Here is a 15,366-nt window from a genome sequence, read left to right on the forward strand (position 1 = left end):
TTTGATCCCCAAAACCGAACGAAAGTCCCTCCAGGAATCAAATGCCCTGCCGATGTTCACTCTAGTTTTCGCTCGACCGTGATCACGTTCCCGCTTAGCCAGACGGGATTCAGTATATAAATGTTTTTTTTGGCTTACTCTGAGTTTGTGTAGGAATCGGTGTTGTACTGGGAGCCGGACGTTTGCTGGATTGCTTCTCTAAGATAACGTTACCTAATGTTGCAGTTTGTTGTCGCTGTTGAATAGCGGAAGAGAAGCTATTACTGTCTGAGGCAAGGCTCTAAGGAGCGTGCATAAATATCAAATCCTTTGGATTTTCCCGGCAAAATCAACCTGCTCCCTTCGCATGAAAATCAGTCTACAGGCTTTAATAGGCAACCTAGGCAGTCCGGGAAGGGCTCATTTTATAAGTTGCGTTACAAGCCGTTCACACATTGGCAAAAAAAAGGGCAAAAATTACATGAATATTGTTACATATTGCACCTTTAATGAACCAAATAGCTTTCAGCAGTGTTTGATATAATGGTAAGTGATTTTCTAGTACCAAATTTGCAATTTAGCATGATTACTCAAGGATAAGGTATTGGAGTGATGGCTGCTAGAAATGGGGCCTGTCTAGATTTGATCAAAATTACTTTTTTCAAATAGTGATGGTGCTGTTTTTTACATCAGTAATGTCCTGACATATATATATATATATATATATATATATATATATATATATATATATATATATATATATATATATACACACACACACATACACACACAGTACTGTGCAAAAGTTTTAGGCACTTGTGAGAAATGTTGCATAGTGAGGATGTCTTCCAAAATAATTAAATATATAGTTTTCATTTATCACTTAACGTCATACAAAGTCCAGTAAACATAAAAAAGCTAAATCAATATTCGGTGTGACCACCTTTGCCTTTAAAACTGCCCCAATTCTCAACTAGACACAGTTTTTCTTGGTTGTTGGCAGATAGGATGTTCCAAGCTTCTTGAAGAATTCACCACAGTTCTTCTATCTACACTATATTGCCAAAAGTATTCGCTCACCTGCCTTTAGACGCATATGAACTTAAGTGACATCCCATTCTTAATCCATAGGGTTTAATATGACGTCGGCCCACCCTTTGCAGCTATAACAGCTTCAGCTCTTCTGGGAAGGCTTTCCACAAGGTTTAGGAGTGTGTTTATGGGAATTTTTGACCATTCTTCCAGAAGCGTATTTGTGAGGTCAGACACTGATGTTGGACGAGAAGGCCTGGCTCGCAGTCTTCGCTCTAATTCATCCCAAAGGTGCTCTATCGGGTTGAGGTCAGGACTCTGTGCAGGCCAGTCAAGTTCTTCCACACAAAACTCGCTCATCCATGTCTTTATGGACATTGCTTTGTGCACTGGTGCGCAGTCATGTTGGAACAGGAAGAGGCCATCCCCAAACTGTTCCCACAAAGTTGGGAGCATGGAATTGTCCAAAATCTCTTGGTATGCTGAAGCATTCAGAGTTCCTTTCACTGGAACAAGCCCAGCTCCTGAAAAACAACCCCACACCATAATCCCCCTTCCACCAAACTTCACAGTTGGCACAATGCAGTCAGACAAGTACCGTTCTCCTGGCAACCGCCAAACCCAGACTCGTCCATCAGATTGCCAGATGGAGAAGCGTGAGTCGTCACTCCAGAAAACGCGTCTCCACTGCTCTAGAGTCCAGTGGCGGCCTGCTTTACACCACTGCATCCGACACTTTGCATTGCACTTGGTGATGTATGGCTTGGATGCAGCTGCTCAGCCATGGAAACCCATTCCATGAAGCTCTCTACGCACTGTTCTTGAGCTAATCTGAAGGCCACATGAACTTTGGAGGTCTGTAGCGATTGACTCTGCAGAAAGTTGGCGACCTCTGCGCACTATGCGCCCCAGCATCCGCTGACCCCGCTCTGTCATTTTACGTGGCCTACCACTTCGTGGCTGAGTTGCTGTCATTCCCAATCGCTTCCACTTTGTTATAATACCACTGACAGTTGACTGTGGAATATTTAGTAGCGAGGAAATTTCACGACTGGACTTGTTGCACAGGTGGCATCCTATCACAGTACCACGCTGGAATTCACTGAGCTCCTGAGAGCGTCCCATTCTTTCACAAATGTTTGTAGAAGCAGTCTGCATGCCTAGGTGCTTCATTTTATACACCTGTGGCCATGGAAGTGATGGGAACACCTGAATTCAATTATTTGGATGGGTGAGCGAATACTTTTGGCAATATAGTGTATTTAGGCTGTCTCAATTGCTTCTGTCTCAATATGTAATCTCAGACAGACATGATGTTCAGCTGGGGGCTCTGTGGGGCCACGCCATCTGTTGCAGGGCTCCCTGTTCTTCTATTCTAATCTTTTCTATTTGCAAAAGTAATGTTTGGGAGTCTAACATTTATATTTCCTATTGACACACTAAAGCTGAAGATATAAATAACCATCTTAAGACAAATGCTTTTGTGAAACATCTTATGTGCCTAAGACTTTTGCACAGTACTGTGTGTGTGTATATATATATATATATATATATATATATATATATATATATATATATACACTATATTGCCAAAAGTATTCGCTCATCTGCCTTTAGACGCATATGAACTTAAGTGACATCCCATTCTTAATCCATAGAGTTTAATATGACGTCGGCCCACCCTTTGCAGCTATAACAGCTTCAACTCTTCTGGGAAGGCTTTCCACAAGGTTTAGGAGTGTGTTTATGGGAATTTTTGACCATTCTTCCAGAAGCGCATTTGTGAGGTCAGACACTGATGTTGGACGAGAAGGCCTGTCTCGCTGTCTTCGCTCTAATTCATCCCAAAGGTGCTTTATCGGGTTGAGGTCAGGACTCTGTGCAGGCCAGTCAAGTCTCTTTCATACCAAACTCGCTCATCCATGTCTTTATGGACCTTGCTTTGTGCACTGGTGCGCAGTCATGTTGGAACAGGAAGGGGCCATCCTCAAACTGTTCCCACAAAGTTGGGAGCATGGAATTGTCCAAAATCTCTTGGTATGCTGAAGCATTCAGAGTTCCTTTCACTGGAACTAAGGGGCCAAGCCCAGCTCCTGAAAAACAACCCCACATCATAATCCCCCCTCCACCAAACTTCACAGTTGGCACAATGCAGTCAGACAAGTACCGTTCTCCTGGCAACTGCCAAACCCAGACTCGTCCATCAGATTGCCAGATGGAGAAGCGTGATTCGTCACTCCAGAGAACGCGTCTCCACTGCTCTAGAGTCCAGTGGCGGCGTGCTTTACACCACTGTATCCGACGCTTTGCATTGCACTTGGTGATGTATGGCTTGGATGCAGCTGCTCGGCCATGGAAACCCATTCCATGAAGCTCTCTATGCACTGTTCTTGAGCTAATCTGAAGGCCACATGAACTTTGGAGGTCTGGAGCGATTGACTCTGCAGAAAGTTGGCGATCTCTGCGCACTATGCGCCTCAGCATCCGCTGACCCCGCTCTGTCATTTTACGTGGCCTACCACTTCGTGGCTGAGTTGCTGTCATTCCCAATCGCTTCCACTTTGTTATAATACCACTGACAGTTGACTGTGGAATATTTAGTAGCGAGGAAATTTCACGACTGGACTTGTTGCACAGGTGGCATCCTATCACAGTACCATGCTTGAAATCACTGAGCTCCTGAGACCGGCCCATTCTTTCACAAATGTTTGTAGAAGCAATCTGCATGCCTAGGTGCTTCATTTTATACACCTGTGGCCATGGAAGTGATTGGAACACCTGAATTCAATTATTTGGATGGGTGAGCGAATACTTTTGGCAATATAGTGTATATATATGGATATATAGGAATTATTTAATTGCGAGTGTTGTAATTTTGCCACAGTTGGCCTTTAAGGTTAAGAGGGATCTGACCAGTAGTGTTCCATTGGCCATATTCCACACCACCACTGCTTCTGGTTACCTTGCAGCAAAATTCATTTCACTCACCTCTCCTTTCATAAGACCTCAGCATTGCTGATAAAATTCAGCATGACATTGCTACAGGCTCAAGAGTAATCATCTGCAGCCGTTCTTTTTGAACAGGTGTTAGATATCCAGCCGTATCACAGACACAGACAAACTCTCTTTACAGTGTAGGCCCTGATTCTATGGTAATGGTTGAAGAAGGACTGGTGTGGCATATATATGGTGATTTGCTGTATGTAGTGCTGCATGCTTTGTTGTTTTGTAAAGTGGGAAGCTAGTTGACACTTTCCACGCGTAGAGAACACTTTAATGTCCTAATATTTTTTTTAAAGCATTAACGGCATAATTGTGCCTGTTATTCACTTTGAGAGCATTGTTAAAGATATATGTTACTTTGTACAACCTTTACAATGCATCCTTTCATAAGTGATGTAAAGTTTACTCTGAGTTGCTGTCCGGCGACGAAATGCGTGGACAGTTGTGTTTCAGCCCGTACATGAAACGGCAATTTTTCACATGCGCAGTAATGGGATTTAAGAGTTTTCATACGTTATAGTGTGGACGAGCAACTTTTGGAAAATGCTTGAAAACGGCAGTGTGGATGGAGAGCATTTAGAAAATAAAAAGCCATTTTCAAATGTATACGGATTAATGTGGACATAGCCTTAGATGAACTCTTAGTGACTGTATCCAGCTTTTATATAAAAAAAAAATATATAAAAACAAATAATTTTGAGAATAGATATTCTATTCGTTGTAGTACAAACTATTTAGAATTATTAAGTTTAATTACCAAAAATGTCTTGTGTTCCCTTATTACAATTTTTGGTTTGTTTTTTTTGACATCCAACACATAACATCATTTGGACTCTATCTGCATCATGACAGGAAGACAATAATCACAATCTATTTTCTAAATTTTACAGAAATTGTAGTGCTGACATTCAAACTCTGATATCAAAGTTATTGTAAGAAAAAAATGATCAAATATTTTCTTTAATTTTTAGGAAATATACATTTATCATTTACTACAAACTAACATTTGGTCCCAAACTACTTAGTTTCTACTAAATCCTAGCTTAATTTTGGCTAAATTTGCAATCGTTACTTTCAACCCTGTTCTGGTTTACTTTTGTTTTTCACTTTATTACATTTTGTATATTTTATTTTGATGTTTATTTAATTTGTATTGCTAGAAAACTGCAGGGTTTTAAACTATTTACACACTGCAATGCATAGAAAATTAATAGAAAATACACGGTTTAACTTCCTGACATTGATGATCAATATTTTATGAAAATCAAGCCCTCTTTTTATTGACCGTTGTTGAAAAAAAATGAAAAAAATGTTTTTGTACCCTATTCATGACAAGTGCCAGATATATTTCATGGTTTGGAAAGGATGAAAATTCAGTTGGTTTAAGTAACGAAGACAGCACACAATTCAGAATCATTTAAGGGCTGTTTATGCCTTCCCTATTTATAAAATCACAAACACTTTAGCAGAGACAGTACTCATAAGTCTTTTTCTTCAATCAGTTAGCACTCCTTTAGCTATAGATTGATCTGCACATATCCTTGAACAAAATGGCACAACAGTATTCTGACAAGTTGACAGGCAAATATCCGTCTTGAAATGTCATAACAATTTAAGCTGTGGGTAATTTCTTGACTTACAAATAAATAAACAGACGCACTTACACACAGAAATGCTCACAATGTCCCCTTCCCATGTTTGGCACTACTTCATACACAATCTTTTCAGGGTTTTTGAGACGGGCGTGATGTTAGTTGAGTTTGAGCAGTGTCATCTAGTCCCTCGAGACACCATTCAACCCCAGGCATACATTCATCAAGTTTCAAATGTAAAATAAGTTCTTTATATCCCCTAAGAAATCACTAGTGAATTTATCGTCCTTGATCCCAAGTGAAATGTTCATATACAGTACTGTGCAAAAGTGTGAGGCACATAAGATGTTTCACAAAAGCATTTGTCTTAAGATGGTTATTTATATCTTCAGCTTTAGTGTGTCAACTGGAAATATAAATGTTAGACTCCTAATGTTACTTTTGTAAATAGAAAAGATTAGAATAGAAGAACAGGGAGCCCTGCAACAGATGTCATGGCACCCACAAAGCTCCCAGCTGAACATCATGTCTGTCTGAGATTACATAAAGAGACAGAAGCAATTGAGACAGCCGAAATAGATAGAAGAACTGTGGCGAATTCTCCAAGAAGCTTGGAACATCCTATCTGCCAACAACCAAGAAAAACTGTGTCCAGGTGTACCTATAATAATTGGTGCTGTTTTGAAAGCAAAGGTTGTCACACCAAATATTGATTTAGCTTGTTTTATGTTTACTGCACCTTGTATGACGTTAATTGATAAATGAAAAATATTTATGGCATTGTTTTTGAAGACATCCACACTATGTGTTTTACTAGTTTTCACAAGTGCCTAAAACATTTGCACAGTACTGTATGTATTATGCATCAGGTTTTGAATTTTGGGGATGAAAGTTCCCCCTCTGGAAATACAGTTATTTTCTTATTGCACTTTACCCCAAACAATGCTGTCTTAACTGTTATGAAGTGCTCGTGAATCAATGGCAGCATAGTACCTCTCCTCTTTATGGTAGAAGAGGTTTCTATACATCAGTGGCCACGGCTCAGACAGCAATATAACTCGCTACATATAACATAACTGGGAAAAACAATTAACATTCATTTTACAACTCATCCTTCAGTCGCAATTCTGCAAAAAAAAGACTGAATACACAGTGGTATGCTGGGACTGTAAAAAAGAGCTCAGTAGCTTCTAATAATACATTGCATAACACTGACTAGTTTAAGAATGTAAACAAGATGTCACTTTTGTTTTCTTACCCCAGTTGCCAAGAGCAAAATACAGAAAAATATGAAAGTGGATAATAAAAACTAATAGTTTCATAATTGTTTCGTTTGTCGATTAATTCTAATCAATTAATCGGATCTGTAATCAATCACTTTTTCTTGTAAACAAATAATGTAAGGGACCACTCATTATTAAAGTTATTTTTCATTTTAAAATGAATATATTTGTGTACATATAGGATTTCAATTAATTATGGTTAACTTAAATCGCAAGTTTGACTTCAAATATTGTTTTGATCATGATGATTGCGCCTCTTTTCCATGTTGTGCATCATTTGATTGACATGCACGTGCACATTATATACTGTTTTAAGTTTAAAGATGACAGCGACATTTAATTGCTGGTACATGCACATACTGCATGCCAGGGTTCCCACGGTCATGGAAATATCAGAAATTTTTTAAATTGTGATTCCCAGACGTTCTTAAAATCCTGAAAAGTCATGGAATTTCAAGTCATTTTATTATTATTATTTTTTATTTTTTCTAGAGTTGCTTTGGTCTAAAATATGCCATTGGCGAGAAATTGTGTTTTCCGAGTGCAAACTCTATAAAATGATTATTTAAAATCCTTTTCCAGTAATCACGAAGAACAGGAAGAGTAATTTTTCAAAAGGTGAGGGAATCCTGTGGTGAAGTCATGATAAAATCATGGAAATTCATTGGTCAGGAGATGTGGGAACCCTGATTTTCACAGAGCGGAGGTTGAACAGCAGTGGCAGTATTGTTTGTGCTGTGATGGCCCAGGTTAGGGGGTGATCTCTGGGAGGTTGTTTCTCTCAGTGGCAGGAGTACTGCAGTCGTGGTTGTGGATCCCAGTGGAGATCTGGGCGGTGCAGGCTACTGTGTTGCTGTAGACTCTACGGTGAAGCTGAATGACCGTTGTCTTTGAGGGCATAGAGGAGTGACCATTCTGCATTGACTTTCTCTGACAGCAGAACAACATCAGGAAACAACTGTAGAACTGTGGAGGAAGAACAGGAGAGATGGATGGTCAGAAGTACTAGAGAATCTTGATCCCTGACCGAGAACTCTGAGAAACACTGAGAACTCGCCCCCTCATGCACACAAAAGATATAAACAGTCAAGCTATTCACACCAAGTATGAATTTTCACTGCAAATTTTAGGTACGACAAGATTTAAAAATTAAACCATCGCTTTGGGCCCCTTCGCACTAAGATGAAATGTTTATTTATTGTTTTTTTTTTGGTGTAGCATGAAAAAAAGCTAAATACAACCTGATTTTTTTGAGGTATGCTAACTTTTCTGAAAGACTGATGCAAATTTGTCATGGTCTGAATAGTTTTTGTACAAAAAATTACAACAAAATATTTTCATCTGCAATTCATTAAGATATGCTAAGCTTTCTCAGAGGCTGACGCAAATTTGTCGTGTTTGTTGTGAATAGTTTTGGTGAAAACATTTTTTTGTCTGCAATTTATTTTGGTATGCTTACCTTTTTTCAACAAAAGATTCATTCAATATGCACTTTGTCGTGTTTGGTATGATTTAGGGATGTCATAAAATATTGATATATCAATTATTGATTAGCATGTTATTTTATCGATATTTTTGAGGCATTTATATTTTAAAATTAGCCAACATTTAAATTAGAAACCCAATTTGCATACTTTTCAACACACTCATTTGGGCTCTGTTTAACAGTCTGGCATAATAGTGTTGGGAGACCACAAGAGGGCGATATAACATTTACTGAAGCACACACACATACACACACTCAACGAGCTGAAGCGGCACAGGAGATGGTAGTCCAAAGTACTTCTAGAATGAACAAAGTGACGCTGATCAGTTTGCAGGTTAGTGAAACTGGTGTAACTGCGCAAACTGAACGATTAGAAATGGCGCTTTTTATTATGCGATTTCTTTGGATGTAGTCTTGATTAGGTCTTTCATTCAAGCTGTCAAACCACAAAATGGCATACTTGTAACTGCAAATACATTGTGTAGGCTCTATGAAAGATGCATGTTCACAATAGATCATCCAGTGATGGCTAGAGTAAATAATCATTGATAATGATTTGGGTCAGTAATTATTGCATAATCAGATCCCAAAATATATTTGAATATACATATTTAAATGGGCATGATGCTTCTGTATGTGAATAGGCCTGAAATCTTTCCCATTCTCTGATTGTCACAGTTTAAATTTATAAGAATATGTGAATGTGTGGGTGAATCCCATATTCTCTTGTGTGGCCTGGTTTGTTAATGTCCTATTTTGTGTGGCTTTCAGGCATCCTGCTAATGATGTCATTATGTGAAGAGATCCACGTGTACGAGTACATTCCTTCGCTACGACAGACAGACCTGTGCCACTACCATGAGCATTACTATGATGCGGCTTGCACTTTGGGTGCATACCACCCCCTGCTTTACGAGAAGATGCTCATCCAGCGCATGAATGTCGGCTCCGAGGACGACCTCAAGAGGAAAGGCAAGGTCACACTCCCTGGTTTCAAGAACATCCACTGTGAGTCCTGAAAAAGATGCAATAACTGCCTTTGCAAAGCACGCAGGCTGATGCAGGACTACGCAGAAACATGCCAGCAGTCTAGAATGGACCGCGTTGTATAGACTGGATATTCTTTGGGACACTGTAGGTCACATAAAGTTGCTTTTCCTGAGCCTATGTTAAAAAAAAGATGGTTAGAATAGCAATAGATGTGTCATGGGAACAGTCATTTTTATAGATCTGTGGATGTTTGTGGTGATGAAAGCCATCAAAAAACTGAATTTTTAATTATTTTTTTAAAACTTAAAAGTTTTAGCAGTCATAGACACTGAAAGCCACACTGTCAATCAAGCCAAACAATCATTCACACAAATACACAATGACATGGGCACATTTTGTTTTAGATAGATCTAACAAATTAGCTTTTTAATTATCTGTCTATAGATGCATTTTTTTACACTGATATATTTAAAGCTTTTTGTCATGTTATGATTTTTTTTTTTTTTTTTTTTTTTTTTGGTAAATGAGATCGTATCATCTGTTGTAATATACATTGTTCCACATTTCCAAGTTTTTCTCTTTAACTGTGGTAAAGGCATTTTTTCAAACTCTGCTTAAATGTTAGAGTCCTCCATTTTTTAATAGCAAAGGCAGAATACTTTACTTACACATGTTGTACAGTCCTCTTATTATACAGTCAGCAAAAAGGAGCTTTTGGGGAAAAAATGTTTTCAATGGAGGAAAAATGAAAGCTTAATTTTTTTATTCTTTTTTTAGAACCTGTCATCACAGGTGGTTTACAGAAATAGAGGGTTTTCCTTTTTAGAATAAGTGTTAAATAAGAATTTGATTGCTTGTACTGTGGATTCATTGCAGCAATGTAAAAATATTATCTGTGACTTTAAGGCTGCTTGGCAATATAACAAGTACAGTGGTGATATTTGTTTAATATAAACCGAGGTAGCCTGGTCTTTTTTAATGCAACCCTTAAAAAATAAGAGGTTTTCTTGACTTCTGCCAGAGTCTTCTTTAAAGCGAATGAATTACCAAGGCACCTTTGCGTTGTCTTCTCTTAAATGTACAGTTGATCATTTGAATTGATTCACTCTGTGGTTTGGAATGGATGTACATAGATTTTTTTTCACAGAAGGTTTGTTATCTACTCGTTTGCATTGTTTCAGTGTGTGCCATTTAATTAAGACAGAAAACTTTCACAAGCTAATTTTTCTCTAGATCTGTTAAGGAGAGCTAAAGTCTGTTTTAATTGCTGTATTATATTGTAAAAGTAATTGATATTTTCACTCAGGAGCTAACGATACTCTGAAAATTTGGCTCTTACCAGAGTGAAATATTTAATCTTCCTTATAGTCCTATGATAGACTGAGGTGTGTAAAGCTAATATTTGACCAATAATCTGTCTTGTTTCCCCATGTTGGGGGTTTGTAGACATAGAAAATGGGCAGTGATTCATTTTTTATTTTTTTTATTTTTTTATTATTATTACTATTACTGTGGAATATTGAACAAGTAGGTTTGGATGTAATATACCATATATCATACACATACCACTGTTGTTAAAGTATCTATAAGGCTCTGTTCCAAAACCTAGTGAGCTGCCTACTGCCTATAGAGGCAGCTGTCTTCTAAGGCAGCATCCTAACTGAAATGGAACCTCATATGTGACTGATTTGTGACACATTACATTGGCAGCAGCTCTTTCAGTGAAATGCCAAGGAGACTTCACTCTAATTGATTGGGAGTTTGGCATTAGCATGCTGCTTCTGCACAGCATATTGCATAGAATTGTTTGTTTTTATTAACATTAATAATTTTTTAATGATTCTTGCAGTATTAAATGAATTACAAGTATTTATAATCTTGAATTTTTTTCCACTGAGCTTGTCACAATCCAATACAGGATTGCCTTCACTGTGAAGGATAGCATAATGTAACATAATAACATAATGGCAGCATAATGTTGCAGCCTACCTTTAGGAATAGCTTTCATGCTGGGGGTGCACCTATGATGCCTTAAAATCTTGCCTAGGCAGTTTACTAGTTTTGGAATAGAGATTAAGTATGTTATACTGAACCTACAATGTCTTGTATAAATATGACTTAGTGGTTGGGGCTAAGTTGTGGCTAAATGACCAGACATTTAATTTTGGGGGCATTTTGCCACTTTTTATTGACAGGGTAGTGAAAAAAGGACATCAAATGAGGACAGAAAGTGGCTCAACATTACGCAAACCAAACTCAAACTTCCTTCACATGCATCAGCGTCACAGCTCAATGCGTTGTGGCATGCTTGGAGCCTAACCACTAGGCCAGGGCTCTGACTAACCTTTGTTTTTTAAACATTTGATGACCAATCTGTCTTGTGCTTTGTGAACTATGGAGGGACTGAAACTCTGCTTTCTCTGTTTTTCAATTGTCAGTTATTCCATTCCACATTTGGAGGTAGTCATATGTGTCCTTCTGTGAATGTCTTTTTGTAAGCCTTTAAAATTAGGTATTTTAGCTGCATAAATCCCTGTCATTGTCTCTCACAGAGACAATGTGACTTTAGATAGGAGCATTATTTCAAGAGTATTATTTTAAATATTTACTGTAACTTTTTGCTTGATTTTTAATAGCATGGGTTGATATGACTACTTTGCGGGGAATACAGAAAGAAATGTACAATAAAGTGCACAGAGCATGTGATGTAAAGCAGGGCTTGTTAGTATAAAAGGTGAATATGCAGTTATGGAAATTTTAATATTTAGCCATTTGTAATGAGAAATTGAGGTTTGTTTTTGACCGTATGGTCTTTGTAAGAAAAAAAAAAAAAAAAAACAGATCTGCAGGCGAACTTTAATGCAGCGTCATGGATGTGCACAGTAGAATCCTGAGGACTATGCCAAATGTCAAGTGTTTTCCGGGGTTTGTTGGAGTGTGTGAATGGTACTGTATCTGTGGTGCTGTGCATCTGTGCCAAGTTTCTTTTTTCTGTATTACACCTTTCCATGTCCTACTGTATTTCTTTCTTTTTGCATTTATTTCTTTGTTACTTTGCACCACACAGCCTTTAAATGTTTTTTCCCCAGTATTATATGTTGTATCAGTGAATAGTCTTCATCTTTTGACTGTAAATATCTGCAATTGTCAAAAGCCAATTCACTTTCAAAAGCCATGGAATGCTTTATAATGTTTATTTCTCTATATGTGAATACACGTATGTCATTTAATTAATTTTGAAACTAATAAATGTTTGTGTATTTTTTTTTTTTTCCATAATAAAACCTTGAACATTACATTGTGTGTCAGAAGTTAATTTATTTTCTCTTAGTAAGACTAATGTATTTGTAAAAATATGATTTTTGGCTAAATTACAAATTGTCAGTAGGAGCAGTAGGGGAACATGCACAGTATTTTTATGAATTCACTTCACATTTCTGGGTTTGGAACAGGAGACTTAAGCTATAGCAGGGAAAACTTTGCCAATAGTCAATAGAGGTAAATTGGGGACCATATGAAAAAAGCCCAAGATTACGTTTCCATGATTTGGAAATTAAGGAGAAAAAAATATAGTGAGAAATTATGACAGTCAAAAGAGAGACAGATGACACATTTACTGTCGCTTCCCCAGCAGCTGTTTTTTTTTTTTTTTTTTTTTTTTACTGCATCAAATCGCAACTGTTGATTAGTTGGCAAGCATTTTTTTTAATGCTAGGGTAATAAAACAGTGAATATACATTAAATAATAATAAAAAAATAAGTTTGCTAAATTTAACCTACTACATTAAGGTGGAAAGTAGAGGTCAGCCGATATATCAGTTTTACTAATTAATCTGTGCTGATAGCTGCTTTTTTGATATATCAGTTTTCTGCTAAACTCAACACCAATAGTTGCCGATAGTCCTCTGTGTTCTTCAGCGTTGAATACATAGGCAATACAAATCTTAATTTGGTGACTATTTAGAAATAGAGCATTGTAAAGATGGCAAGTCTCTGTCACCATCACTGTTTATGGGACTTATTCACAATTATTAATATGAAATGTTATATAAAAGACACATGAAGCACAGACATTATTAAATGTTTATTTATATAGCTGTTACGAGGGGTGGTCAACCAGGGAATTGTCAGGAAACCTCACAGGAACCCCCCTTCTTAGGACAGTCAGGGTGGCGATGGTAAAAATCCTGGATCAGTTCAGGGTCCAGGATATCCCGGGCTGGAACCCTGGACCATTCTTCTGGTCCATACCCCTCCCAGTCCACCAGGTACTGTAATCCTCACGGACTTGGCGAGAGTCTAACAGATGGCGGACAGAGGACACCGATTGTCCCCAATAATATGGGGATCAGGGGTTTAGGATGCTGGCAGCATGCGACTGGTGGCAACCTGATTAAGTTGTGACACATGGAAGGTTGGGTGACCCGCATGGTTGGGGGAAGTTGTAACCTCTAAGCCACTGGGTTCTCCCTCCGCAGGACTTTGAAAGGACCAAAGTAGCGAGGAGGCAGCTTGTGGGACTCAACCTGCAATGCAGCGGCCCTCTCCAGGTGGTCAGGGAGTCGATTCCCTCCTCCCTTCACAGATGGCGGTCTTCCCTCAACCCCTCCGCATTTCTGGTGGCCGGCAGGGCACTCCTCCGTCCCTGGCAGCACCTCCATCACTCCAGGCAGTCGGGGAGTCCAGTCCCTCCTCGCCTAGCACCTCCATCACTCCAGGCAGTCGGGGAGTCCAGTCCCTCCTCGCCTAGCGGACGGCGGCCGTTCCCCGTGTCCGGGTGGTCAGGGTACTCCGTCCCCCGGCGGATGGCAGCGGCAATCCCCTGGGTGGACGGCAGTGTCGAAGACTCTACGACAGGCATCCCTCCTTCGGCATCAATGTAAAGGGGTTATAAGGGAAAGGAGGAGGCGAGAACCGGCTTGACAATATATATAAAGTTTAATGATAAACTTAAACAAAAACACATATAAACACATACAGGGCAGCTGCCTGTAGTTCTCTCTCTCTCTCTCGAACTGTCATCTCCGATCGCCTTTATCCCTTGCTTGCCTCATCAGGGTGATTGGGGTCCGGGCTTAAGTCATTCCGGCCCGGCCCCGCCCTTCTCCGCACTACACTCTGCTGCAGGTACCCCCAGCTCAGACTCCTGCTCTGAAAACAAAGGAGGCTTTTAACCAAATTGAACTTCAGATGCTGTTCATACCTGTTGTGTTGTGAATATATTCAACCCAGAACAGTTCTTTTCTCCAACGAGTGGGATCGGATGAGATGAACTATCAAGGTGGACTCCAGCTCTTGATACCAGTGATGAAATCCACAGAGATATGAGACCAAGGCCCGGATGGGAAGAGGAGTGGATGCAATAACCTTTGAGGATGCAACAAGGATGTCTTATTTTGAGCACAGGTGGGGCAGGCCGCTACAAAGGATTGGACCTCTTTCTACATAGTGGGCCACCAGAACTGCCCCTTCAGAAATGTCATCATCCTGCTACTGTCAGTATACAGGAATGTTTGGCCCCCTCTAGCCAGTGTTGCCACTCCTCTAAGGCTACCTTGACAGCAAGCAGTTCCCTGTTACCGATATCATAGTTGCGTTCACAAGGGTAGAGGCAGTGGGAGTGAAAAGTGCACGTGTGGATCTTGCCATCAGTGCTTGTTCATTGGGAATGTACAGCCCCCACCCCCACACAAGAGGCATCAACTTCAACAATAAAAGGGGAGTTCAGGGTCCACACTGGAGCTGTGGTGAAATGCTTCTTCAATTCCTTGAATGACTTGTCTGCCCCTGGAATCCATGATAACTTCTTGGAGAGCCACTTGATCAGAACTGAAAGTTGCAGTTATGGTGCTGAAATTCCTAATAAAGCATCAGTAAAAATTGTAAATATAGAAACACTGCAGCTCCTTAACTGAGGTGGGCCGTGGCCAGTCAGTAACTGCTGGAGTCTTACAAGGGTCTATCTGAGGCGATGTAGGACCTGTCTGACATGTTGCACATG

At 39.4% G+C, this 15,366-nt stretch overlaps 2 protein-coding genes across 4 annotated transcripts in view; one reads left to right on the forward strand and one right to left on the reverse strand.

The window, feature by feature from the left end:
* The window catches only part of LOC127446781 (beta-galactoside alpha-2,6-sialyltransferase 2-like), an 88,724-nt gene extending 76,063 nt beyond the window's left edge, over positions 1–12,661 (forward strand). For 2 of the 3 annotated variants that reach the window (XM_051707985.1, XM_051707986.1), the window contains one exon: positions 9,147–12,661. In XM_051707985.1, the coding sequence (XP_051563945.1) occupies positions 9,147–9,394 (248 nt within the window). In that variant the 3' untranslated portion in view covers positions 9,395–12,661. The remainder of the gene's footprint in view (positions 1–9,146) is intronic. The other variant, XM_051707987.1, reaches the window with a different exon arrangement.
* The window catches only part of LOC127446793 (parapinopsin-like), a 68,149-nt gene continuing 56,470 nt past the window's right edge, over positions 3,688–15,366 (reverse strand). The window contains exon 4 of the mRNA XM_051708007.1: positions 3,688–7,855. Coding sequence (XP_051563967.1) covers positions 7,640–7,855 — 216 coding nt within the window. The 3' untranslated portion in view covers positions 3,688–7,639. The remainder of the gene's footprint in view (positions 7,856–15,366) is intronic.

The sequence above is a fragment of the Myxocyprinus asiaticus genome, chromosome 10 (genome assembly GCF_019703515.2).
Source record: "Myxocyprinus asiaticus isolate MX2 ecotype Aquarium Trade chromosome 10, UBuf_Myxa_2, whole genome shotgun sequence".
In the NCBI taxonomy this organism is placed as follows: Eukaryota; Metazoa; Chordata; class Actinopteri; order Cypriniformes; family Catostomidae; genus Myxocyprinus; species Myxocyprinus asiaticus.